The sequence below is a fragment of the Lycorma delicatula genome, chromosome 1 (assembly GCF_047948215.1).
Source record: "Lycorma delicatula isolate Av1 chromosome 1, ASM4794821v1, whole genome shotgun sequence".
NCBI classification, from domain to species: Eukaryota; Metazoa; Arthropoda; class Insecta; order Hemiptera; family Fulgoridae; genus Lycorma; species Lycorma delicatula.
Genome location: NC_134455.1, coordinates 204,574,456 through 204,602,253, shown reverse-complemented (window position 1 = coordinate 204,602,253; position 27,798 = coordinate 204,574,456). Strand labels below are relative to the sequence as shown.

The 27,798-nt window shown below is 32.9% G+C and overlaps 2 protein-coding genes across 4 annotated transcripts in view; one reads left to right on the top strand and one right to left on the bottom strand.

Annotated features, from left to right (window-relative positions):
* The window catches only part of LOC142327626 (protein scarlet-like), a 104,106-nt gene extending 99,951 nt beyond the window's left edge, over window positions 1–4,155 (bottom strand). For both annotated transcript variants that reach the window (XM_075370834.1, XM_075370841.1), the window contains exon 1: window positions 4,000–4,155. The gene's annotated coding sequence lies outside the window, so the exon portion shown is untranslated. The remainder of the gene's footprint in view (window positions 1–3,999) is intronic.
* Window positions 4,156–4,447: 292 nt separating this feature from the next.
* Window positions 4,448–27,798, top strand: part of Spf30 (survival of motor neuron-related-splicing factor 30) — a 36,738-nt gene continuing 13,387 nt past the window's right edge. Inside the window, exons 1-4 of one of the 2 annotated variants that reach the window (XM_075370828.1) lie at window positions 4,448–4,584; window positions 10,899–11,028; window positions 20,874–20,997; window positions 25,054–25,191. In XM_075370828.1, coding sequence (XP_075226943.1) covers window positions 4,531–4,584; window positions 10,899–11,028; window positions 20,874–20,997; window positions 25,054–25,191 — 446 coding nt within the window. In that variant the 5' untranslated portion in view covers window positions 4,448–4,530. Of the gene's footprint in view, window positions 4,585–10,898; window positions 11,029–20,870; window positions 20,998–25,053; window positions 25,192–27,798 lie in introns of both variants that reach the window. The other variant, XM_075370818.1, reaches the window with a different exon arrangement.

Genomic DNA, 27,798 nt, shown 5'->3' with positions numbered 1-27,798 from the left:
TTTCTCTACTTATTTTCACATTCAGTGGTCCATTTTCATTATTTCTACTACATTTCATTACTTTCGTTTTGTTCTTGTTTATTTTCATGCGGTAGTTCTTGCGTAGGACTTCATCTGTGCCATTCATTGGTTCTTCTAAATCCTTTTTACTCTCATCTGGAATTACTATATCACCAGCATATTGTAGCATCTTTATCGTTTCACCTTGTACTGTTATTCCGGATCTAAATTGTTGTTTAACATCATTAACTGCTAGTTCCATGTAAAAATTAAAAAGTAGCGGCGATAGGGAACATCCTTGTTGGACTCCCTTTCTTATTACGGCTTCTTTCTTATGTTCTTCAATTATTACTATTGCTGTTTGGTTCCTGTAAATGTTAGCAATCATTCTTCTATCTCTGTATTTGAACTCTAATTTTTTTTAAATGCAGAACATTTTATTCTAGTCTACGTTATCAAATGCCTTGTTTAAGTCTAAAGTACTATGTATGTTGGTTTGTTTTTCTTTAACCTTCTTCTTACTATTAATCTGAGTGCTAAAATTGCTTCCCTTGTCAATATACTTTTCATGAAACCAAATTGGTCTTCTTCTAACACTTCTTTTACACCCCTCTCAATTCTTCTGTACAGAATTCTAGTTAAGATTTTTGATGCAGGAGTAGTTAAGCTAATTGTTCTGAATTCTTCACATTTATCTGCTGCTGCATTCTTTGTTATTATGACAATAACGGAAATTCTCCTTTTTCATAAATATTACACACCAGTTTGTATAATCTATCTATCGCTTCCTCACCTGAATTGCACAGTAATGCTGCAGATATCATGTCTATCCCAGGAGGCTTTCTGCCATTCAAATCTTTTAATGCTCTCTTAAATTCAGATCTCAGTATTGCATCTCCCTTTTCATCCTTTTCGACCTACTCTTCTTCCTCGTATAATTCTCCAATACATTCCACTTACCTATCGACTTTTTTTCATATTATAAATTGGTGCATCATCTTTGTTTAGCACATCATTAAATTTTAATTTATGTACCACAAAATTCTCCTTAAGTTTCCTGTATGCTCTGTCTATTTTACCAATGATCATTTCTCTTTCCATTTCTGAATACTTTTCTTTAATCCGCTCTGCTTTTGCCAATTTGCACTTCCTGTTCATAGTATTTCTTAATTGTCGGTAGTTCCTTTTACCTTCTTCATCACTAGCATTCTTATACTTTCTACATTCATCCATCAGGTCCAATCTACATTTCATTATCACTAAATTATGGTCGCTCCAGGGCAAGCTTTGCAGTCACTCTACCTCATCATCATTAACATGGACACTTTTAGGCATATAGAACTTAACAATTGTCGGCTTATGTTTTGATTTTACCCTGATTACAATGATTCTATCACTAAGCTTTTTGAAAACTCTACTCTCTTCCCTACCGTCTTGCTCATTATGAAACCTACTCCTACTTGTCCTTTGTTTGATTATTCTAAAATCACCTGACCAAAAGTTGTTTTCCTCTTCCCACTGAACCTCACTAATTCCTACAACATCTACATTAAACCTATCCATTTCAATCTTTAAATTTTCTAACCTACCAACCTTTATTAAACTTCTAACATTCCACGCTCCAACTCGTAGAATATTATTTTTTAATTTTCTGATGACCCCTTTCTTAGTAGTCCCCACCTGGAGATCCAAACGGGGGACTAGTTTACCTCCGGGTTATTTTACTAAGGAATGCGCCTCCGCCTTTGCTACATGAAAATGCAGAATTACATTTTCTTGGAAAAAAAAACAACTGTAGTTTTCCATTGCTTTCAGGTGCGCAGTACTCAGAAGATTGATGTTAATATGGCTGTTTAAGTCCTCCTGACCTACACCCTTAACAATTACTGAAATAGCTGCTGCCCTCTTACAGGAATCATTCCTTAGTCTGACTCTCAATAGATACCTCTCCGATATGGTTGCAGTTTCGGTCTAGCTATTCTGTGTCACTGAGCACTCAAACCCTCTACATATTGGCAAGGTCTCATGATTCATAGAGGGAGTATATAATCGTATAACTATATATATAATATATATACTTATATAAAATTTAAATAATTCAATAACACATTGACCACTATGCTAATTAAATTCGATATTATCAACTTTACTACCAAAACACAGTAACTGATAAAACATAAAAAAATTAATACCAATAGTCAACTTTTGTGGGATCCCACACCAAATTCTACAGTCGGTATACAAATTCTATAACTACATAAAACAAATATTCAAGAATTTAAAATTTAGAAGACAACACACTATTAATAACCACAAAATCTGTTTGAACAACAATCTCTACAACCATTGATGTAATCAAGTAATATATAGTATATATATATATTCATAAGATATTATATATAATATCCAGTATATACACATATCTATATAATCAAATAAAGAAAAAAATTACTTTGTTAAATTTTCATAATTTTCAAATTTTTTACTTACTTCTTATTTTCATATAAAAATTTAAATATAAATTATGAATTTTTATAAAATTTAAATAAAGTTTATTATTTCTTTAAGACAGTCATCATCATCTTCAGCTTTGTTTGTTTGTAACTTACATTTTTATTGGTGTTTTTGATTATGTATATTTTTTCAGGTAAGAGGGATTTAAATTTGTCACTACATATTTTAAAAAGATAAGAACTATATCAAAGAAGAGGAGATCAATGATGACAAGACAACAAACCTGCAAGTTACTCTTAGGAGTGGATTTTGGACCGGTGGAGTGATCGGACTTTATCTTTATAAAAATTAAATTGAAAATACCATGACAGTGAATGTGGAATGTTACCATAACATGGTTAAGAATTTTTTATGCCTTATTTGAATGGCGTGGATGTTGAGCAGTTATGGTTCCAGGAGGATAGTGGTGCACCTATCTCACTGCCAACTCATGCCACTTATGAAAAGGGGTACTTCTTGGGAATCATTGTTCTTTTTAAAATTATTTTGTAAATTTAAAACATTCTGGAAAAAGGATGAATCTGGATTTATTTAAATGTTTATTAATTGCAGAAAGTTAAGGGACAAGAGTACTTAAGGGAGTAAGATGCTTAGAATCCCTTCTTCTTCTTCCATTTGTTAATTTTTTCTGAAGACAGAAAATTTTTTAAAAAGATGAGTTTAAATAAAGAGTGTTCCTTTGTAAATAATTTTATTTTCATGAAATGAACTTTACATCATTACAAAAGATACATGATGGGAGTTAAATGTGAAATACAATATCTGCCACACGTCCCCTACTATTTCTCTGCATGTAGTTCTCTCTACCAATGAAATTCATGACTTTCTCAAAGACTTGCTAATTAATTTGGCTGAATGATATCTCAAATTTCCTCCTTGGGATAAAAGTTAAAGTTTACACTTTATTTCTGTAAACCTACTTTTTTACAATGGAGGAAATTAGTGTCAGATCATATGACCTTGTTGAATAGTTTCTGGTCACCTTTGCATGAGAGAACCCAGACCAGGAGTTTCTCATGCAGCAAGAAATAGGTTGGGGGTGCTATTCTAGTAATAAAAACAGGATCACTTCATGTGTTTTTCACAAGCAATCGTGGAAAGCAATAAAATACTTCTATCAGAGTTTTTTTCATAGAATGGAAATAGTTTCTATTAATAAGATAATACTAGTAATGCTAAAAATAAAATACTAATAAATCGGTAATACGATAAATTCAAACGCAATGAAATTAAAATAGTAACAATTTCATTAAAAAAAAATAAAAATATTTTTGGTGCTTTCTTAGCTAGATAAATAAATAATGTTATTTATCTTAAACAGTATTTAATATAGAATAAACAATAAAATATAAGTAAGATGGAACACATTTGTTAGTAAACGGTTATACAATACAAGACGAAGGATGTTATGTAACCAGCTTCGAAAACGAAAACGCATCCAAACAAAACTTTATACATGCATTATTTAATTAATTTTAGACTTACGTTAAGATTTCAATACGTTATGTTTAAAACAAATCAACACGTGTAAATATTGATTACTTGTTATGATTTTCAGATATACTCGCAGCACAATTAAAATTTGAATTTAGTACATAAGTTTTCAAACAGAATATAACTTCCCTTGCGCTACAGCAAGTGTATCCATCTGAGAAAGGGAAAATGAACAACAAAATTATCGTATTATACGTTACTTAAATGTTTATTTAAAATACGAATTTCAAAACAAGTCAACTTAAAAATTACACCTCATGGCATTTAAAAAATAAAGCTATAATTAAATAAAATATAAATTTACTGAAATGTAAACGTATAGAAATATAATTTCTCATCTAATTATAGTTATCTAATTTTATTTAATCAACATTATCTAATTACTTAGTAATTTTCATTGGCGTGAATTTTATTAAAAATTCGAAAACTTACCTGCTGAGGTTAGCAAATAAATCAAAAGACTGTGAGTGTTATTGTGCGTTGATGCGTTAAAGTCGTTGGTTGTGTTGTGATTCTCTAAGAATGTCTGACGATTTGAATGCAAACTTACAAAATTACAAACTACAGTTACAACAAGTAAGTTATTAGTTATGCCAGTCTTTATTGAGGTCATTTCTAAAATCTGTAAATGTGTCATTTTTCTTTTCCGGTTAGTTTTGATTTATTCCCTTACTGTTAGAGTCTGATTAATTTTATTTGTTCCCTTAATTATTGTTAATTTTTGTAATGAGCAGCAATTAAATTCACAAAGTATTATTATTACTGTACACATTTAAGCAGTAATATTTTAGTTTTATTAAAAAAATAAAGGTTCTTTGTTATTCCTAAATTTCTAACCTAAAAGGAATAATTTTAGACTTTACTACTCAACTTCCAAGTACCTAATATCTTTAAAATGGAATGAATTAGTTAATTCGATTATAATTTATTTTTACCATAAAACCATTAGTATGTTATTTCAAGGTAACTAGACAACTGTAATAAAATAATGATGCCTTAGAGGTTATGGTCCATTCTTTGGTAATTTCCACTGAAAATGTTCTACTTATTATTTAATACTGGCGGTATTTTTAAATATTTTTTTCTTTGAAAACAAACACAATGAAATATTTTATAATGAATTCACGTTTTTTTGTCACTGTATGTGCATAAATTAAAAGTCAGTTGTGTAATTGAATAATTTCATATTAGACTTTCAAGCATGTTATTTGCTTGCTAAGAAAATGACATCCTTTTATAGGAATTATATTAAATGATCAATTAGAGTTGAGTTATATGAAGTGGAATAACCATATTAAAGCTGTGTATTTTGATTATTTGAAAGTAATAATTTTTATAATCTGTAATTTAATCATTTGTTTCTAATTACCTTATAGCCTATTCATACATGAATTTTCCAGAAAGTAATGACCCTTGTGACTTTTTTTAACTAGCTTGTATACATATGAATGGTTAGTATTTTATTGGTTGCAATATTCTCCTTTTAAAAATTTAATGTTAAAGATAGTTCTTCCTTATTTTTAAATATGTTTTTTGAATGGCTACAGACAATTTTTGTTATTTTTTTGATACATTTTTTTATTTTTTAGCGTTTTCTGTTGCAAGTAGACAAATTTGAAGAAACAAAATACATTTCAGTCCTATAACACCAAATTAAAAAAAAACCTTTTAAACGTATTTAAAAAAAATTTTACAGTAAAATGTATATGCAATTTCTTCATATTGCTTGAACTTACATTGTTGTATTATTAAAGGGTCCGTAATCAAGATGTTAGCGGCTTATACGTACAAAGTTGATTTTGTGAAAATTGTGATTTTTGTGAAGTGTTTTATTTGAGTTTTTTTCACTTTGAGTAGCGTAGATTTTATGCAAATTACAATATTTTGAGACTTGCAAAAACGTAAAGATATGACTCCCAGATCTCAAATGTTTTTTAAAAATTAGTTTCATAGTATTTTTTTAGCAGAGCTAAAAGTCTCTGCTAAAAAATGAAAATTATTAAAGCTTCTGCAAACCTCAAAAAAGAGCCAAATTGATTTATATGCCTTCACAAATTGATCGCCCAAAAAAGATATGAAACATGCTAAAAACAAATAATCCTTGTTTTTAATCATATAAACTGGAAAACTTTAACAAAAAATAAAAAGCCAATTAGTTTTGTTCTCAATTATTTTTGGTTGAACTGAAATGGATGCAGTGCGCTCTTTTATTATTATGATAAGAAAACAAATTTATGCCAATGTGTTAAAATTTTTGTCAGTTGTGGGAAAAATAACCAATAATATGGTAATTTTTATTTTCTGATGCAGCATTTAACAAACAAAGTTTTCAAATTTTTATTCAATTAAAAGTTGTAATTTTCATTCAAGATATTTAGGAATGGTCCTCTGTCAAAATAAAGAATAGGTTAAAGAAATTCTCACATTGTGAAAGAAGTGGGATGTGTAATGTCACCTGCATCAAAATGTGGCTGCTTATTCATTGAAATAAGATAAGGTAAATTAGGATTATTATTATTGTAATCAAACTGATCTTTTGCATTTTATTCTTCTTCTTAAACATTTTATGGCGTTAGATGATTATTGTGGTATTTGTTTAGTTTATTTTTTAATTTACTTGCACAGATTAACATAAGCCAATTGTGTAGATGTTAATGAATTTTTTCTGTGAAATCGGTTATTATTTAGAACTCAGGAAACATGAACACATGTATAGATTTACTTTGCGTTTTCAAGTGGGATAAAAATTTGAAGAGGCGCTGTGTATAGTAAATGAGGGTAATTGTTTACAATTGGGGACTCACCTCTGATTTTGATGAAATTTGGAAAATACCTTATTTAGGACTTAAGTGATTCATTTCAATTGAAATTTTTTGTCAGAAGTGCCTTTTACCAGAGTTACATCCCTTGTAAGTTACACAGAACCTTCACTAAAAGTTTCATGATTCAACACTTTGCTAGTGTAAAATACATTATTTACAGAGTAAATAAGTTTGTGTAAGTGAAATTCATTGCAGTTTATTTAGGTTAAGGTTAACTTTGCACTTAAGATTAATTAATTTAGGCTCAAGTAAATCTAATCTCATTCTTAACCTAACACGCTTAACCAAATCATTTAATTTGAAAATATTGTGTATTACACTTATGAAGTATTGAATTATGGAATTTTTGGTGAGGTACTGTGTAACTTAACGAGAAACATAACTTGGGGGAGAGGAGTTTCTAACAAAAAGTTTCAATTATAACAAATAACTTAGGTCCTAAATAAGTTCCAAGGTAATTGTTTATAGTTTTTGAAAAATAGTTTTAAATTGGCAGATTATTGGCAAAAAATGAGATGAATGGGGGAAAGCAAGCCGAAAATTTAAAGAGGAAATAAAAAATATTTAATTACAGCCATTTTATTTAATTTTCTTCCATGATGTATAAATAAATTTAATAATAATTAATTAATGTTTTATATAATAATTTAAATTAATATATTAAATGTTATTATATATTAGAAAAAAGGCAGGCATATGCCTTGCTGCGAAAATGTTTCCTGGTTTTGTTAAATGGTTTTGCCAACTGTAACTAAATAACATTCTTGAATTTAGTGTCCGGTACTTACGTATTAATGCCACCGCAGCTACAGCTTTATTTAAAACCAAAGTAGTCAATCAGATTTTGGTGGAAAATCGGCCGATATAGAGTTTAACATAGATTCAAAATAGTCTCTTTATTAATTTTAATAAATGGTTATTTATATTTATTTATTTTAATTTAACCAAACTTAACCTACGCTCGCTTCGCTTGCTAACCTTGACTAATTAACAGGAGTGTTTTGATTATTTAAATAATAAATAATTGCAATAATTGCTGAATTTATTAAATAAATATTAAAAAATTACAGTGTTAATTAGTCAAGGTTAGCGAGCTTAGGTTAAGTTTGGTTAAATTATATTTATAAGATAAATAAATATAAATAACCATTTATTAAAATTAATAAAGAGACTGTTCATTTTCCACCAAAATCCGATTGACTACTTTGTTTTTAAATAAAGCTGTAGCTGCGGTGGCGTTAATACGTAAGTACCTAGTGTCTTAACAGCAACAAAAATGTTCACAATGAAAAGCATCAAAATCCTGAACATTTTTAACAGTTTCTTTAGTTGTGATTTTTTAACACAACCCCTAAGTTCTGTATACTGTGCGCAGCTGCCAGGTGCACCATGTGCTCCACTCTGTACCAGCAGCAGCAAAAATAAAAATGTGAGGACATACATAAAAAAAAGGAACAAATTCATGAATCATCCTTTTTTGTGGGAAAGATTTAACATAAATAATTAATTTTCACAACCAGTCCATTTACTCATAATTTCTCCTGCAAGTCTATAATATTACAATTTCTGTAAATTATTTTAATTATTGAAATCTATTAATTTTGTGTATTTTAACTTACATTTATTGATATACTATGTTAATATATACATTAAAAGTAAAATAAATAATAATTTATTTTTTATTATTATGATTTTTACTTCATTTACTATGTATTCTTTATATCTATTTATTTATATCTTTGTAATTGTTAGTTTTATCAAAATGCAATTTAAATTGTTAATCTTTTCATTGTAAATAAATTGACGCCTTATTTTTGAAAATTGATCGTCAAACAACTGAGTTAAAGTAGAAAATTTATATAATTTCAGCTGAATTTCATCACCACTAATAAAAATTACAAAAAAGGAAATGAACAATTGTAATACATTTTTCATTTGATTAGTTATTCAAGTATAAATTTTTTTTATTCTATTGTTTTGCTATAATTTATTTTCTTTTTTGTTCTTTCTGTCTGTTTTGAGAATCAATTATTGGTTAAATTTTTTTGATACCAGTTTCTCTTTATTTGTGTTTACTTTTTGAAAAGGAAGTTTATTCTCATATTGAGATTGCAGACATGTATTTTATGTATAACTAGCAGAGTGCAATTGAGGTGAAATATGACACCTGTTAGCAGAAAGTTTTTCTAATTATTATTTGCCAAATGAAATGGTTTGTTTTTATTTTGTAATTCTGCATGAAAGATTTAAATAAATGGTAAACTTTTCTCCTAGAGCTCATGATTGAGAAAGACCATAAGCACAAGGATACTGGAGTTGTAAGAATGGATAATTGAGGAAAATTCAGAAAACAGTACAATAATAGTTGAGTTAGGTGAAGAAGTTGATCATACACTTTATACGTTGAATGACTGTATTCAAAATAAATTTTAACCTTATACATCAAAGAAAATGAGAAACTGAACTGATTTGTGTTTTGTTTTGTCTGGCCTGAGCTCAGACAACGATGTAGAAACATTTTATTTATAGAACTCAAGGTATTAGTGTTTTTTACTGTTGTGGTTCTGCAAACATGAAACTGCATAAGCTGTACATTCTGTTGTATCTGCTTTTAATTTTTTACATCAGGGATCAGCTGTAGACTGCAAATTTATTTCATGCAGCTTATAGACTACCAACAGAAAATTTTACACTGTCAGATGTTACAGAATTTTCAACAATTTTTAAAGAATTGTTGATCTGAGTTGTCTTCATTCCTTTTATAAAGAATTATTTTTTTACTTTCTCATAAAAAATATATTAAGAATTGATATAAAATAATTTAAAGCCAATAATACAAGTTGAATGCTGTTACATCACAAATTTTTTCTCATTTTAATTGTTGATAAGGATCTATGCCACTCTGTTTAAAACAATTTTTTAATGTAATTTTTCAATCTATGTATTCTGAGTGTATCTTTAACAAGTGTCTAAGGAGAGAAATTGAAATCATAAAAATTTTGATTGCAGCTCTTTTCTAGATTATCTCTTTTTGATATCTCTTTACTTTTAGAAGTTAGGTGTACATTATGAAAGTTGTTTGAAATTAAATTGAGATTTAACAATCTCTGTTGAGAAATATTGAAATGATTGAAACTATATGATCTGGGATAAAAGGTTTAGGCTGCATTCTTTCATCTGTTTCCTTATTATATTACATTTATTAAGGTTAAAATTCTTGCATGAGCTCTTTTCAACTTTGAGAACCTTTCTACTAAATAGATAAAATAAAGTTTTGAACAGTGGTTAAGAATTGATAATCTAAATTGAACAGGGTAATTTTTCATGTGGATTGCAGGTATTTGTAAAGTAGAACAAAAAATAATTTAATGATTCAAATGTATTTGTACATAATTTTTATTTCCTTGTATGAAGTAAAGGAAGTATTGTGACTGCGAAAAATTTCGGTTTTCAGATTTCAATGGAAATAACCATTTTGACCATCTCTGAATTCATTTTAACTAGTTTCGGTGTGACGTCTGTACGTATGTATGTATCTTGCATAACTCAAAAACGATTAGTCATAGGATGTTGAAAGTTTAGATTTAGGACTGTTGTAAAATCTAGTTGTGCTCCTCCCCTTTTGATTGCACAATCAACTTGACCAAAAAAACCCAAAATCCAAAAAAAATAGGATTTTGGACTTCTTCTTAACTGCAGTAATAAGCCCTCATTTAGAGCTTTTCAACAATTTATCATAAGTGGTACTTATTTTCATTGATTCCAGAGTTATAACCAAATTAAATTTTAATTAACGAAATATTTAGATCTTAATAAGGGGGAAGGTACATTGGTTCGAATTCTACTTCATTTCCTTTTTTTTTAATTTAAATATATTGATTTATTAATAATTATTAACCTGTGATTATAAAAAAATGTTTTTACAATGAATAATAATTCAATAATAATAAAAAAATCAGAAGTTATTAGTGAAATTAAATTTTATATTTAATTAAAAATGTGTATATGTAATTTAATAGGTGTACATGAAATCATGTGGTGACTACATCAAATTGTTTTTTTTATTAGGTTGAAGCAGCATTGACTACAGATCCAGATAATGAAGAGTTAGTTAAATTAAAGGTTGATTTAGAAGAGGTTATTCAGCTGACCTGTGAACTAATAAAGACCCAGCTTTTGGAAGAACAAGCAGCAATAGGTAAGTTCAAAATTTTATTTGCTAAGCAAAACCAAAGTTGATTTTTATCCTAAAATTCAGCATAACTTAATAAGTGTTGTTATTTTTGGTAATATAAGTTGATACAACTTATGTTACTTTAAACCATGAAATATAGATTACATGAGTGCAATTGCCTTTTATTTATATTTATAAATTACTTCATTTAGTGAGGCATTATTTGAAAGACTTAAAAAAATACAAACAATTATTTTTAGTTAAGTCATTTTTTTAGTATTTAAGAAAGAAATAATTAATTTTTATTCATGAAAATCCTAATATGAGGTACCGAATTATAATGTTGAGTTTTCTTACATCTGAAAGTTTTTATCTTAAACTGTTGTATTAAAGTTTCAGTTGTTAATTGGCTTTCGATGAGAATTTAAAGTAGTAAACAATAAATAGGTTATCTAGATCGAATGAATCAGTGACTTGCTATTAAAAAAAATAACTATTTTCTATTTATTGACTGTTAAAAAAGTGTTATTTTTATTTACCTTTTTTATTTTAAACACCAGCTGATTATTTAACGGTGCCAGCCATTTTCAGTAAAATTAGTGCTTATATAAACTCAACTCTTAATATTTAATATAAAAATATGAAACATAGATTTATGTTTTTTACATTAATTAATCTATCACCATTTTTGAGCTGAGATTGTGGGCAAGTATAAATGCCTAAAACAAAAATTTTGCCAGGAAATTAAAATAATTATAAAAACCAGACTCTAGCTTTTGCAGTCACCAGAAAGGAAGAATGTATCATGTGCAGTTTTATTACATTTAAAGACATCTTGAAGTTGAACTTAATGAAAGAAAAGTGGTAGGAGTGGTATACATTAGTATCAATAATTTGCATGTGAAACTAGAGTTGCTATTATTCACTCTCATTATATTGTTTAATTAGTGTACGTTCAGAAAAAAAACATTTGTGATTAAGATTTTTTTGACACTTGTAATTTTTATCGTTAAACAGGCATGTAATATAGTGAAAATGCATTTGCATGTGGGTTGTGTGCAGTTTTGACCACCTGTGGGATAATTGGTTAAGAGTCAGTCAACAATAAAAAAATAAGTAACAACACATACTGGATTTGGAGTTTTTAAGGTTTGATGGTTGATATTCTTAACATCTACCGAATTAGTCTAGTTAGGTCATGTGTTAATTAATTACAATCAATAGTTTTCCTAACATTTAATGTTTTGAGAGCACGTCAAAAAATTTTTTTGAAGTTAATAATAAAATTAAACTTATAAATGTATGTATGTGTTTGTAAAATACTATTTTCTGCTAATTATTATGCATTGATAGTTAACTATTAGCAGTTTAGTTAGGTATTGCAATTACAAAAGAAGGTAGTGAAATAATTTTTATATCGAGTACATTTATCCACTATTTTTAGCTTCACCATAACTAAATCACCTGTGTTTCAGATATATTCCATTTTCAAAACTCACTGTACTGATGAAGCTAAGAAAGGTAAATAAATGTACTAAATATAAGAATTATGACTATCTTAGCAGAAAGTGTGTATATTTTAATAATAATTTTAGTGAATTAATGTCTGCAAGTTTGTCTAAAAAATAATTATCTTAGTATTGATAAGAGGGAAGAAATGTTGGTATTTGTGTTACTGGTATAGAAATGTAAATTTGATACTAAAATTCAGAATGGATTTTAACCTAAGATTTCACTAATAAAATGGAAACTTGAACAGTTATCTTTTTAAAAATGAGTACTGGTTACCCAACTATTGTGTTTTAAAACCCTGTGAACAAACGCAAGTACTGTTTGTGCTTCTGAGTTGTCTGCTTTTTTGCCTAGAGAATTTCTAACTGATGCTTAATTTCTCAAGATATTTCTCATATTTCTTTGTCACTGTTTTGCCCTAAAAGTTTCAGTGTAATTATAATTAACTAGTGTGTTCAATACTTTTTCTCTTTATTATCTCCATAAATAAAAAGGAGGTGAAGAGGGATGATATCAAGTGATTATGTTGACCATGGTATTTTTATATTTTTCTTTACATCGGAGGAGGGAAATGCTGTGCCAGCCATCGTCTGTCCACACAAACTGTAGTGTCAGACTTGTACAGACTAAAAACACTCCTCCTTTTACAACAGCCCTGATAACTGTCTTGTGGCATAATATATGGGCATACTGTGTTTCTGCAGGCTTCCTGCAGTTTGTTCGGGGAACCACCTGCCACATTCAGAGAATGTGTGGCTTACAGAATCCTCCTATTTCCAGTGGGAACATCTTGAGTCTAAACTTGTTTTTTTCTTAGAGAGACAGGCGTTGAACATGCCACGGCCTGACAAGGGCTGAGTTAGCCAAAAATATACCTCCCCTTGTCCTCGAAAGACTCACCTTCTGATGTTTGGGATAGTAAAGAAGGTCTACTTACAGTGGCATGTTGCCCACCTATCCTGCCACCTTGAGGATAGCCTTTCAAATGCTTCTTCTGTAGTCCTGCATCTCCACCTTTTGACCTGTACAGATATTTTCAGTTCAATAGGTGACACCCAATAACAAAAACAGCCTCAGTGGACACCGTCCTGTATGCGGAGGCTATCTGTAGTGTCAGCCATTCAGCATACTATTTAGTCTATCACTGCATTTACCATACTGCATGGTGCAATGCCACACAGGTACCACTTAAAGTATAATTAATGATACCATTGTAGCAAGAAGTACTTTTTTTTTAGATGACAGCAGACTCCCTACATTTGCCATCAGTCCCTTCACTGTTCTTTCAGCGTTTATAGCCATCCTCCATGTTCACTTCCTCTTCTTGTCCATCCAGACATCCAGATAGTTTGCCTGTTCAACTGGCTCCACCACAATCCCATCTACCTTAATTCAGCTGAGAAAACAGAAGTCCCAATCCCTGCTGGGAGAAATTTCTTTCTCCCAGCAGATTTCTGTTTTCTCAGCTGCAAGGTTTAGTCTCTTGCCTTGAAGTGTCTTTGGTACCATTTCTATTCCTCTATTCATTTTCTCCACAAGTCACTGGACCTCTTTATCCATCACGACCAGTGCCGCATCGTTGGTGAAGCCAACTTCTACACCCTCCAGCCAACCCTCTCATTTTTTCTGTTAGCCTTCGGAACCACTCTAAGGTATTATTACTTCAGAGGATGAATTAGGATGATATGTATGAATGTAAATGAAGTTTAGTCTTGTACAGTCTCAGGTGAACCATTTCAGAGATGGGTGGACCCTCTGGCCAACCCACATTGAGTAAGACCATCCATTCTGTCTCCATAGGGGAAGACCACCCTCCTTGTGACGATCCTAGTCACCACACCACCCCCTCCATTCATAGCCATGATGGGTTTTACTGGAGATAATCTTCTAGACTCTCAATACCAGATTACATATTTCAGTCATCAGGATGGCATCAATGCAAAGCATTGAAAGACATTTCCAGTGGTGTTAAAACTTATCAAGTAATAAAAATTATTTTTCAAACTCACCTAAACTGAATAAAAATGCATAAACAGAATGCAATGCGGCTCTCTCCATATTGACTCGCCGCTTGTGAGTGGCCAATTAAGTTCCAGGGTGGCCTCAGTTCTGGCTCCCCCCAGGAGCTGGTAGTCGAATATCATGTGTTCGTTCGATTGGACCTCCCTGCAGACGCACAGCTCATCAGCTGTCAGGTGGAACCGACACAAATATTGGTTTAAATTTACATGGTCGGAGAGCCCTCGGGCTCCCGTTGCCCTTAAAAACAAGGAGAGGCATACCATCCCCCCAGATACTGTATAAATCTATACAAGGACTTTCACTTAGTCGTAGCAGGGCATTCTTGCTGCCATGCTTCCATCGCGAGGCTGTTAAGCCTCCTCCACAGGCAGGAGGTGGAAATTTAGAACCGGTGCATTGAGATCACCGTTCCGTTCCTTATAGGCTCGAAACCGCATCCTGGTTACCTCCGCCTCCCTGCCTCTTTGCAATTTCCACATGGTCGCCCAAACTTTCACCACTAAATCGATTGGGAGAGTCTTTCGCAATACAGTTGTAGCCTCATAGGAGGTTGTTTTAAAATCACCAGTGCTTAAAATTAAGTAAGTCTCTGCGCTGGGCACTCCTTAAATTTTGAACAAGTGCACGATTTCTTTCCAACCTATGCGCTCAAACGGATGCCGCGAAAGAGGTTATACTTTCGAAGACACCTCGATACACCATATCCAAATGACGGCACGGCAGCCCGTAACCTTTCGAGTAATCCTCCTAAGCTTGTGCATCACAGAGACGGCGTCCGCCGCTACCTAATGTGGTTGCTAAACAGCAACTTCTCATCAAACAAAACACTTTGGTACTTTTGAACTCTAACTCGAGTGTTTACACAGCCTTTATACTTAATACGGATATTACGACTGTATGATAATTTTTCTGCACTCTTGAGAAGAATAAACTTCATCTTGGGCACAGAAATCTTTAAATTTTGAATGTCCATCCAGTCCTCTGCGGTTGACAAAGCCGCCTGCGCTCGGTCTTCTAGCTGAGGTCTTGAATTTTCACGAACTAATAGGAGACAGTCATCGGCAAAAGCCTGGGCCGTGACCCCTCCGGGAATTTCAGTCCCAAAAATCCATCGTATACCATGTTTCACAGCAAGGGACCGAGAACGGTGCTCTGCGAGCTTCCCCTGGTGACGGAATTTCCACAACTAGGTGCGCATCCTTAAATAGAGCCGTGCGATCAGACAAGAAGTCATGTACTACGGCAGCAGGCCTGTGGGAACATTGTGGCGTTCCAACTCATAGAGGACAGAACTCCAACACAAGGAAAAAAAATGCTGCCACTATGTCAATAAAAATTGCCAAAACATATTTACAGTCGGCGCTTTCCACCTCAGCAAGAGCATTTAAGATGCAATCCTCGGTGTCAACCGCTTTCATGAACCCATACTGGCCTTGATTTAGAAGTGAGTTCATATCGATATTTTCCCTGAGCCGTTCCAAACCAGCCTTTCAAACAACTTGCCGATTACCTTAACAACTTGTTGACCTCACTCGGATCCTTTTGTGATTTTAAGAGCACCCTCACCTAAAGCCACCTTCCAAACAAGTCGGAAAGCAATCCCAGTTTAGGCACCCCGTGAACAGCCTACCAAGCGTCTCTGTTATGACAGGCAGCAGATGATAAGATATCCGGGTCAAGTTGTTCAATCCCCGGTGCCTTTCGCAGTGCCATTCGAGAAACCACTCGGTCTATGTCTACGGGTTCCACAGCACTTACGCCAGGAAATGCTATCTCGAAATGGCTTCAACGAACTGTGCGAAACCAGCGCCTCTGAGGTCAGTGAATGGGGAACCCTAGGCGAAAGACTTTGCGTTAGCGTCCAAAGCAACCAGCACTCTGATGCCCGTGAATCCGCCCCGATTTCGCTTGCTGCTTATTAACAACCTCCAAGACGACTTCATGGTCCTTTGTTTTTGTGCCGCGGCAAATGTGGAACCTTTCCTTCTGCGGGTCCAGGACCTTCTTCAGGATCAGCTCCGTCATTGCAGACGAATCCTCCAGACCAAGCATCTCAAGGACCACCTTGGCCCGTATAATTTTGATAGCCGGCACCTGGACTGGCGACGGAGGACTAACCTGCTTAGGTTCCGGCGCGGCTACCGCAGCGAAGGAGACAGGCGTTTTTTACCTATTCCTTCACCCGTTTCAGAGATGTGTGGATCTCGCCAAGACCCTCTCCATTTCCAGTTTGGAGTCCTTAACTCCTTCCACTACCTGATCCACCTTGCCCGACAGTCGAGAAATGACTGAATCAAGGGCTCAGTTTGCGCCCTGGAGGTTTTCGTTTTTCAACGCCAGTTCAGCAACCATCAAGGAACATTCAGAAAGGTATGAGTCGACCAGCTGTCTAAACTCCACTGAAATCCTGGACTCCTTTTTTGAAGATATTTTGGCACATGCGGACCGCATACCTCAATCCACCCTTCGTATTCAGAGATCCCTTCAAGTGAGACTTCGTGAAGCTTCGCCCCGTAGTCCTCCGGGACAGAGCCGACCACCGCACCACTGTACTCCATCATCCTCGACTTCACAAGGAGCTGCCTCTCAGCCTTGGTTCGCCCTCCACTGCCTTGCTCTCCTTGCATGGTTCTGACTGAAGTCTTTCCCATACAGCTCGATGCTGAGGTTTTGGCCCAATGTTTCATGCAATCCACCAGTGCACAAGAGGGTAGAGCCTCCCCCTCGTGGAGATCTCCGTGACTTACTTAACACATGACCGTGGCCTCAGCAGAGACCTGCCTAGTGACCTCGTCTGGAAGGGATCATTGGTAACCAGGTCCTTGGCTAAACCGACCAAGTCCTCGAGGCATTCTCCCCTGGATTGCTCCATCGCAGCTTATTAAAAACAATACTACTGCACTTTCAGGGACTGCAGCTGCAGTTTGAATGAAACCTAACTAACACTTACCACAAGACAGGAGAGTGGTTAGCTTAGTTATTCTGAGCAAGGCCGCCTGTTTTCACACATCTCCACTCAAAAAAGTCATAGCTTATAAGCTCCTAATGTAGACCACTGGCGAGGTCAGAGCGAAATTGCTTTCTCAACCTGCCAGAGGATCAGAAAAATTTACTGGCTTTACAAACCTATGAAAAATGGAGACATGATTCAAACAAAGGAAACGTCCTTATTTAGCCGACAGTGGCACTTTTGCAACACACTATGCAGCTGTGTTGCCTAAACCCCACAGCAACATAGGTTGACTGACTGCCACTGATTGTTGTCAGCCCCGACGACATGAACATAGGCATGCTGTGCTAATTGAAGCAATATATCGCTACCTGTAGCAGTAAACACAAGTTTTACAGCACACGGCCAGTGATCGAGAAGCCATCCCAAGTATATTGATATTGCATTTACTGTAACAGATGCAAACAATGAGATACGACCTCAAGTTGTAATCCGCTTTGAAATTCTTTCAAACCAAAGCATGAGACTCTGATTATTGAAACGGCACCTTAATACTAAATATTCAGTGTTAGAAAACTAAGCTGGATTAATTTTTTTTGAAAATTGTCAGATTTAAAATGCCCAAAGAGAATTAACGTCTTCTTTTACAGACAGTACAAAATGCAGTTGAGGCGTCTTCTTAGTGAGCATAAGAAGAGCAACATGTGGAAAACTCATATTACCTTCTGTAAAAGCTATGGTGACTTGTATGTTGAATGAGTTGTCAGCTACACTAGATTTGATACCACTGTGTTAAATGATGCCACATACTGTGTAATTGAAAGCATGACATTAAATGTTAAAAAGAATTTAATAGCTCAATTCAAATGTAGTGATTTTTCTGCCATATAACTTGATGAGAGCACAGATGTAAGAAACTGCACTCAACTTATGGTTTATGTGCAGTGTGGAATGCATTTTAAAATACAATTGAAGAGGATTATTTATTTTGTATCCACACTAACTGCTGCTGATGAAATATTCAAAAAGCTGGGTGGCTTCTTTGCAGAAAATGGATAAATGGAAGCAGTGCATTGGCTTCTGTTCTGATGATGGTTTGAGATATCACAGGAAAACGTGTTGCCACCAAAGTAAAATCCAGTACAGAAAATTGCACCCGCTAAGCTTTTGGAAGTGGTCAATTTTATTAAATCTTGGGCTTTAAACTCTCATTCATTTTGAAATTGTGTTCTGAAACGGGCAGTGAACACATTTAGTTACTGCTACACACAGAGTTGAGGTGGATTTTGAAAGGAAAAATGCTCCTATATTCAGAAATGCATTTTAGCTACTTTTTTATATTAATTATTGAGCTACATTCAGAAGTGCCAGTATTCCTAATGGATACTGATTTTGAACTGTGGATTGATTTGCAGATACAGCACTAGCCTACTTAACAAATATTTTCATCACCTCAATGACTTAAATTTAAGTTTGCAAGTGGAACAACAAATTGATTTTTAGTAGATGACAAATGCATTTTTAACAAAAAAATATTAAATGATAATAGTAATTCAAATGAAAACCTATTGTATTTTCCAAATATGGAAAATTTCGTACAGTACACGGAATTGAAATGAAAGATAATTTCTTCATAATATAAAATGTAATCACATAATGCTTACTGAAACTTTTGAAGATTATTTTAAAGAAGACTATTCTGAATTTCTTATGGATAATTTTCGCTAAAGGTTAAAAATGAATAACCATTGCTGCCCAGAAAGCCATTGTTACTTTTAATTCCATTTATACTACATTGAAAAAGGTTTTTCTGCTACGGTGACAGTAAAAAATAAATTTTGTATTAACCTGACCCAAATTTGTGCTTAAATTTAAATTCAATTGAACTAGGTATCTTTTCACTTGTTTCAAGCATGCAGCACCATTCTTCTCACCGAATTTCTAGTCTCCAAGAATATTTTAACCACAATGTAAGTAAATGTAATGTAAAATTTATTTGTTAAGTAAATAACTTTTTTTTTTTGTAAAAAGTGATGAAAAAATGTTTAATACATAAAAAATTGTGATACAAGATTTTTTATAAAATAAATAGATACTTTCAAAAAAGATTGTAATTTTTATTGCTTTACCATTCTGAGACATAATTATCGTTATCATATTTTCTTTATGTACCACATGAGTGGTACATAAAGAAAAACGTTTAAGAACTGCTGCTCTGATGTATGACATAGTTATTTCAGGTGCTCAGTACAGCAACTAACTCTGACTATGGTGTTACCATCGACGATGGAGTAAAGTAAAAATTTTTCCATTTGCAATTTATATACCCTTATTCTGGAGTTGTATCCTTTTTCAAGCAGCTTATTGTTTTAATTGCAAATAAGATTTTTAATCTGTTGATTTTTTTACCGTAACAAATAATTACTATATGTCACGTCATAGTGCACATCTAATACATAATTACATACAAGAACAACAAGTCTTGGCACATACAAACATATTGTAAGATTTGTGATTAATATTGTAACACACATATCACAATAAAATTTAGCATGATTTGTTTTCTTTAAAATTTTGAACATTTAAAAACTGTTCAATAAATGTAATATACAAAATTAAAGTCTGTTTTATTTTTGTTATTTTATTAAGAACTAGTTTAAACAGATAGAAACAAATCATTTGCATTTGTAGTAAAAGGGAAACTCACATAGTTTTGACAATAAAAAATAAATTTATAATTATATTTATTTCTTATTTCATCAAAACCAAATAAACATGTCTTCAGACCTATGTGAGGTGCATTACATGCACCTTAGGATATAGATATTTTTCATAAAACATTTTTGAATCTTAAGTTAAAATATAGACTTTATTTTTATCATTATGAAATTTAAAGTTGTTTTTGATGATTACTTCAGAGAGCACCCAAAACAATATTCAACTCTAGTTGTTGAAAAGTATCTTTTAACAATAGATACATTTTATAACAAAGATTCAAAAATATCAGCATTTGTAAATTTGGATGAGCGATTGAAAAGAAGAATAAAATTGAAATTTATGTCAAACCATCAGTTAACTGCTTGCTTTATTGCATCAGCGTAGCCTCATCTTGTGGAAGATTTTAATTGTTGATTTTTAATATTTACAATGTACATATCATGTCTGGGCACTGTTGATGACACTTCATGCTTCCAGAAAAAAAAATTATGAGATTGTAGAAATTCTTCCCTCCTCTTGTCATTGTTTTAGACTTATTTCATTTTGATCAATTCAGTTGAAGTGGTATGAAGACATGTTTATTTGGTTTTTATCAAATAAATATAATTATCAAATTATTTATAAAATAAATGTGTTTATTTAAATACATACATTTTTTTTCCAGAAGAATCATCATCCGCACCTACTAATTCTAATAACAAAGCTGACTTGTCTTCATTACAAAATGTGAAGGAGAAACAAGATTGGAAGTCTGGTGATAAATGTCTTGCTCTTTGGAATAATGATGGGCAGTAAGTACTTAATTACTATGAACAGTACTAATTTAGAAAAGAAATCATGCTATCTGTATTGTTATTTTGGTTTGTTTGTAAGGTACTTTGTTATGAAAAATGTTAATTGGGAATTGATGACTGATGATGGGGGACCCCGACATTGTTGATTCATTTGCAAGCAGTATTTTATTTATCAGTCATCCCATTTCAGAGCAATTATTTCAGATAGTAGGTAAAATTATATACATGTAAAATTGTTAAGTATATTATTATTAATTTTTATTGATTACTATAATATTCATCAGTTTTAATGATTGTGCATAGAAAAAATTAGTTATTATTTTTAAAATTAAAAGGCGTGTAGTGTATGCAAAGTTTAAAAATCCAACTCCATGTAGCTATTACAAAAATTATTTATTTTATTAATATTCTGCAATATGTTTAATATACGAGGGTTATTTTTTTTTCAAGGTCCGATCGGTCACGAAATTAAAACCACAGTGAAAATAAAAAATTTTTTATTTGTAACAAGTACTTACATAGTTACGGTATTTCTCTATATAGTCGCCACTCCGATTTAGACATTTGTCGTAGCGTGGTACCAACTTTCCAATACCCTCATCATAGAACGGAGCTGCCTGTGTTTTCAGCCATGTTTCTACGCTGGTCTGCAGCTCGATGTCTGTGCCAAAATGTTGTCCTCCTAGCCAGCGTTTCATGTGAGCAAAGAAGTAAAAATCGGATGGAGCCAAGTCCGGGCTGTAAGGTGGGTGATCAAACACTTCCCAACAAAAACGCTGTAGGAGCTTCTTTGTTACAGCTCCAGTGTGCGGCCAAGCATTGTCATGGAGAAAGACAATGCCTGATGACAACATTCCTCTCCGCTTATTCTGAATTGCCCATCGTAGACACTGAAGAGTCACTCAGTATGAGGCTGCAGTGATGGTCGTGCCACGTTCCATGAATTCCACCAAGAGAACTCCATTCTGGTCCCAGAACACAGTAGCTATACACTTTCTGTTGGAGAAGGTTTACGTGAACTTCTTTGGTTTACTGGGAGAATGAAAATGCATCCACTGTTTGGATTGTTCTTTTGTTTCTTCAGTTTTGAAATAGATCCGTGTCTCATCCCCTGTGACAGTTTTGTTCAAAAAATCTTCTCCTTCATTGTGGTAGCGCTGGAGAAATGTTAGGGAGGCTTCATTTTTTTGTGATGGCCGGATACCATCTTGGGAACCCATCTCGCATACAATTTGCGGTACTGAAGTCTCTCACTCACAATGGTGTAGCGAGCTGACGTTGAAATTTCAGAAAACGAATCACTCAATACAGAAGTTGTGAACCGACAATTTTCTCGAATTGCCTCATCCACTCGCTCAACTAGATCATCGGTTGACACTTGCTTCCTTCCCTGACCGCCAGCATCATGAACATCTGTACGTCCTGTTTTAAAGTTCCTGCACCATTATCGCACTTTGCTGTCACTCACTGAAGTTTCACTGTACATATTACTTATTCGTCAATGAATTTCAGCTGCATTACACCCCTCAGCCTGAAGAAATAAAAAAAAGCACCGCACGCACTTCACACTTGGCAGGAGATGCTATTGTTGTAGACATGTTTACGTGCTAGCTGCGTGTTCAGAACTAAACGAAGTGACGCGGCGTGATTGAAGGCCATACTAGAGATGCTGCGCAACACATATGCACAAAGGTTCGTCCAATTTTTGCACGGGTTTTTGTTTTGCTTATTTATTATTTTGCTGATCGAACCTTGAAAAAAAATAACCCTCGTATAATGCACATGCATTGCGTAATAAGTTTTACTTATTTCAGGCAGTAAATCTGCTACTGTGTAATCTTGTTATATTCAATGTGAAACAGCTTTTATGACATTTCTTATAGTGTTTTATGTATTGCATATTTTATCTCATACATTGTTACTATATTACACTGTATTATTGATGCTTATTATTGATAATATATTGTTTTATTGTTTTTTAGATTCCTTTTGATGTGCTTGAAAAAAGCTTTCTTTTAGAATAATTGATTAGAGTGTCTGTAGTGATCTTTTGTTATATTCTACTCATGGTATTTTATTTTGGCATTCTTTGAATGTGCAAAATATTTTATATTATTGATCTGTTATTTTAAATTTTTGAAAGGCGATTCAAAAAAAAAAAATGTGAGGAATGTGCGATGTCAGAAGCAGCAAAAGAAATATATTGAGCTACAGAGTAATTTTTAAGGAGAAAATAACCTCTAATTCTTCTACATCTATGAACATCAATGACTACTTAACTGTAAATATGAATGCTGTTTTGTAGGCAGCTGGCTGGAGGACCAATCTGGTCATGGAGGTGGTTGGAAATGGTTCAGCATTATTCAGCCTTAGCGTATAAGATAGATAAAGGCGTTCACCATGATGAATATCAGTGTCATAAAAAAACACTGAAATATTTTTTGATTAGGATCATCTATTAACCAAAGATGTATAAAGTCTGTAAATAAAGTAATGAAACTGGTTTAGAAAACTTTTTATTTACATTCCAGTTATATATGGACTGTCATGCTTGAAATAGCTCCCTTGGGAAGCCACGCAATGCTTCAAATGGTTTTCCCACTCTTCATAGCAGTGTTGGAACTCATAAACCAGAATATCCTTCAGATGGTCGGTTACATTTTTTTAATGTTTTTTACTGTTCCAAAATGGTGTCCTTGAATTTTTTTTATTGCCAGAAACAGGAAAGGTCATATGTAGGGACTCAATTCAGGTGAGTAAGGTGGTTGAGGAACTACAGGAATATTTTTCTTTCGGCGTGATTGAAGGCCATACTAGAGATGCTGCGCAACACATATGCGCAAAGGTTCGTCCAATTTTTGCACGGGTTTTTATTTTGCAAGGTCATATGTAGGGACTCAATTCAGGTGAGTAAGGTGGTTGAGGAACTACAGGAATATTTTTCTTTGCCAAAAACTCATTAATTGAGAGTGCAGTGTGACACGGTACATTGTCATGATGCATCATCCAGTTGTCTTTGATGGCTGGTTTCACGCGGGCAACTCTTTTCCGCAGTTTTCAAGAATTTGTTGGTAAGCATATTGATTTACAGTCTGTCCTGTTGGCAAAAACTCCTTATGGACAATCCCATTACTATCGAAGAAACAAATTAGCATGGTTTTGATTTTTGATTTGCTCATTTTTGCTTTTTTGGAATATGGTGAGTTTGAAGTGTGCTACTCCTTGCTCTGGGGTTTTGTTTTTGGGTCATACTCAAATATCCAAGATTAATCACCAGTAATAACAGAAAAATCGGGATCAGTTTTAATTCACCCTAAAAGATCGCGGCACACTTCCACCCTGTTGTTTTTCTGTTCAACAGTGAGGTTTTTTTGTAACAATTTTGCACAAACTTTTTTCATGTTCAGTTCATTTGTCAAAATTTGATGGGCTGTGGTACGGTTCAAATTCAATTTTTCTGCAATCATTCTGACAGTTAATCACCAGTTGTACCGTATCAAGTCTATTGTTCGCTCAATATTGTCGTCACTTTTCGACATTAACAGTCTTCCAGAGTGTGGATTGTCTGCAACTGATTCCTGCCCATCTGAAAATGTTTTAAATCATCTAAAAACTTGGGCTTGTAACAGAGCATCATCTCCATATGCATTTTCAATTTTGAAAAAGTTTCAGAAGCATTCTCACTGAGTTTAACACAAAACGTGATTGTACAACATTGCTCATAATTAGTATCACTCGTTTTTATAACGCACTACAAAAACTCATTTCACGAAAAGTTTTGTTTACATCTCACGTGGCAATAATAGACTAAAAATATTAATACCTAATATAAATCAGCTGTTCATATAACCATATGTTTACTAGTAACTTTACAGTGTTGCCACTTCGGCTGCCAAAAAAACTAGTTTCATTACTTTATTTAAAGACCTCGTATTTTCGTTATGAGATTTTTTTTCTAATTGGTGGATGTTATAATCTTTTACATCGCACATAAGTTATAATGATCATAAGTTTATATATTTCATTTAATATAATTTGACATTTAATTTGCAGATATTATGAAGCTGTTATTGAATCAATTGAAGGTGATGAGGTGTCTGTAATGTTTGATAATTATAAAGCAATAGCAGTTACTTCTGTAGAATTCATTAAAGAATTACCTAGAGTACAAGAAGCAGAAACAAAAGCTAAGTAAGTTAATATGTTATGTTTTTAGCTTGAAAAATAACTGTTTATATAGCTTTCTTTGTTGAATGTCAGAAAGTCACCCAAAATACCTGTATCAAAAACTGCTATTGTATGAGAATTACTCTGTTCACTTCACATTAATCCTGTGAGTGAGAATATTATTTATTATACAAAGTTCTAACACAAATTTAAAATTAATTAGTGTTTTTCTTCATTAGAATATATACAAATTTTCTGTATATTATTTATTTATTTATCTATACATGTAAACCTCCTAAATCTTTAACTTTAATAAAAATCACAAAGTTTAAATTAAGATAAAAATTAAAATAATCAATAATTAAAATAAGAGATAAATGTATAAGTTAGGAATATGTTTTTCATGTTGACTTTTTTATTTCCTGCATTCTCACTTCAATTTTTTGGGTTTTTTATTGTGAAAAATTTTTTGGTATTATAAAAAAGATGAATCTTGTTTTATATATATATATATATTGTATTGTATTGTAATAAGGATAAAATCAAAACCTAAACCGACAACGATTGTTAACGTCTATATGCCTACAAGCGCCCATGATGATGATGAGGTAGAGTGTGTATACGAAGAGATTGATAAAGCAATTAAACACGTAAAAGGAGATGAAAATTTAATAATAGTTGGAGATTGGAATGCAAGCATTGGAGAAGGCAAGGAAGGAAATATAGTGGGTGAATACGGGCTGGGCAAAAGGAATGAAAGAGGGGACCGACTTATAGAGTTTTGCACGAAGTATAATTTAGTAATTGCCAACACCCAATTTAAAAATCATAATAGAAGAATATACACTTGGAAAAAGCCAGGCGATACTGCAAGGTATCAGATAGATTATATCATGGTTAAGCAAAGATTTAGAAATCAACTCGTTGACTGCAAAACTTACCCTGGAGCAGACATTGATAGCGACCATAATTTGGTGATAATAAAATGTAGATTGGGGTTTAAAAACCTGAAGAAAAGGTGTCAGATGAATCGGTGGAATTTAGAGAAGCTTGAGGAAGAGGAGGTAAAGAAGATTTTTGAGGAGGACATCGCAAGAGGTCTGAGTAAAAAAGATAAGGTAGAAAATGTAGAAGAAGAATGGGAGAATGTTAAAAAGGAAATTCTTAAATCAGCAGAAGCAAACTTAGGCGGAATAAAGAGAACTGGTAGAAAACCTTGGGTTTCAGACGATATATTGCAGCTGATGGATGAACGTAGAAAATATAAGAATGCTAGTGATGAAGAAAGAAAGGAACTATCGGCAATTAAGAAATGCTATAAACAGGAAGTGCAAACTGGTGAAAGAAGAGTGGATTAAAGTTAAGTGTTCAGAAGTGGAAAGAGAAATGAACATTGGTAAAATAGACGGAGCATACAGGAAAGTTAAGGAAAATTTTGGGGTACATAAATTAAAATCTAATAATGTGTTAAACAAAGATGGTACACCAATATATAATACGAAAGGTAAAGTCGATAGATGGGTGGAATATATTGAAGAGTTATACGGAGGAAATGAATTAGAAAATGGTGTTATAGAGGAAGTTGAGGAGGATGAAATGGGAGAAACAATACAGAGATCTGAATTTATGAGAGCATTAAAAGATTTAAATGGCAGAAAGGCTCCTGGAATAGACGGAATACCTGTAGAATTACTGCGCAGTGCAGGTGAGGAAGCGATTGATAGATTATACAAACTGGTGTGTAATATTTATGAAAATGGGGAATTTCCATCAGACTTCAAAAAAAGTGTTATAGTTATGATACCAAAGAAAGCAGGGGCAGATAAATGTGAAGAATACAGAACAATTAGTTTAACTAGTCATGCATCAAAAATCTTAACTAGAATTTTATACAGAAGAATTGAGAGGAGAGTGGAAGAAGTGTTAGGAGAAGACCAATTTGGTTTCAGGAAAAGTACAGGGACAAGGGAAGCAATTTTAGGCCTCAGATTAATAGTAGAAGGAAGATTAAAGAAAAACAAACCAACATACTTGGCGTTTATAGACCTATAAAAGGCATTCGATAACGTAGACTGGAATAAAATGTTCAGCATTTTAAAAAAATTAGGGTTCAAATACAGAGATAGAAGAACAATTGCTAACATGTACAGGAACCAAACAGCAACAATAACAATTGAAGAACATAAGAAAGAAGCCCTAATAAGAAAGGGAGTCCGACAAGGATGTTCCCTATCGCCGCTACTTTTTAATCTTTACATGGAACTAGCAGTTAATGATGTTAAAGAACAATTTAGATTCGGAGTAACAGTACAAGGTGAAAAGATAAAGATGCTAAGATTTGCTGATGATATAGTAATTCTAGCCGAAAGTAAAAAGGATTTAGAAGAAACAATGAACGGCATAGATGAAGTCCTACGCAAAAACTATCGCATGAAAATAAACTAGAACAAAACAAAAGTAATGAAATGTAGTAGAAATAACAAAGATGGACCACTGAATGTGAAAATAGGAGGAGAAAAGATTATGGAGGTAGAAGAATTTTGTTATTTGGGAAGTAAAATTACTAAAGATGGACGAAGCAGGAGCGATATAAAATGCCGAATAGCACAAGCTAAACGAGCCTTCAGTAAG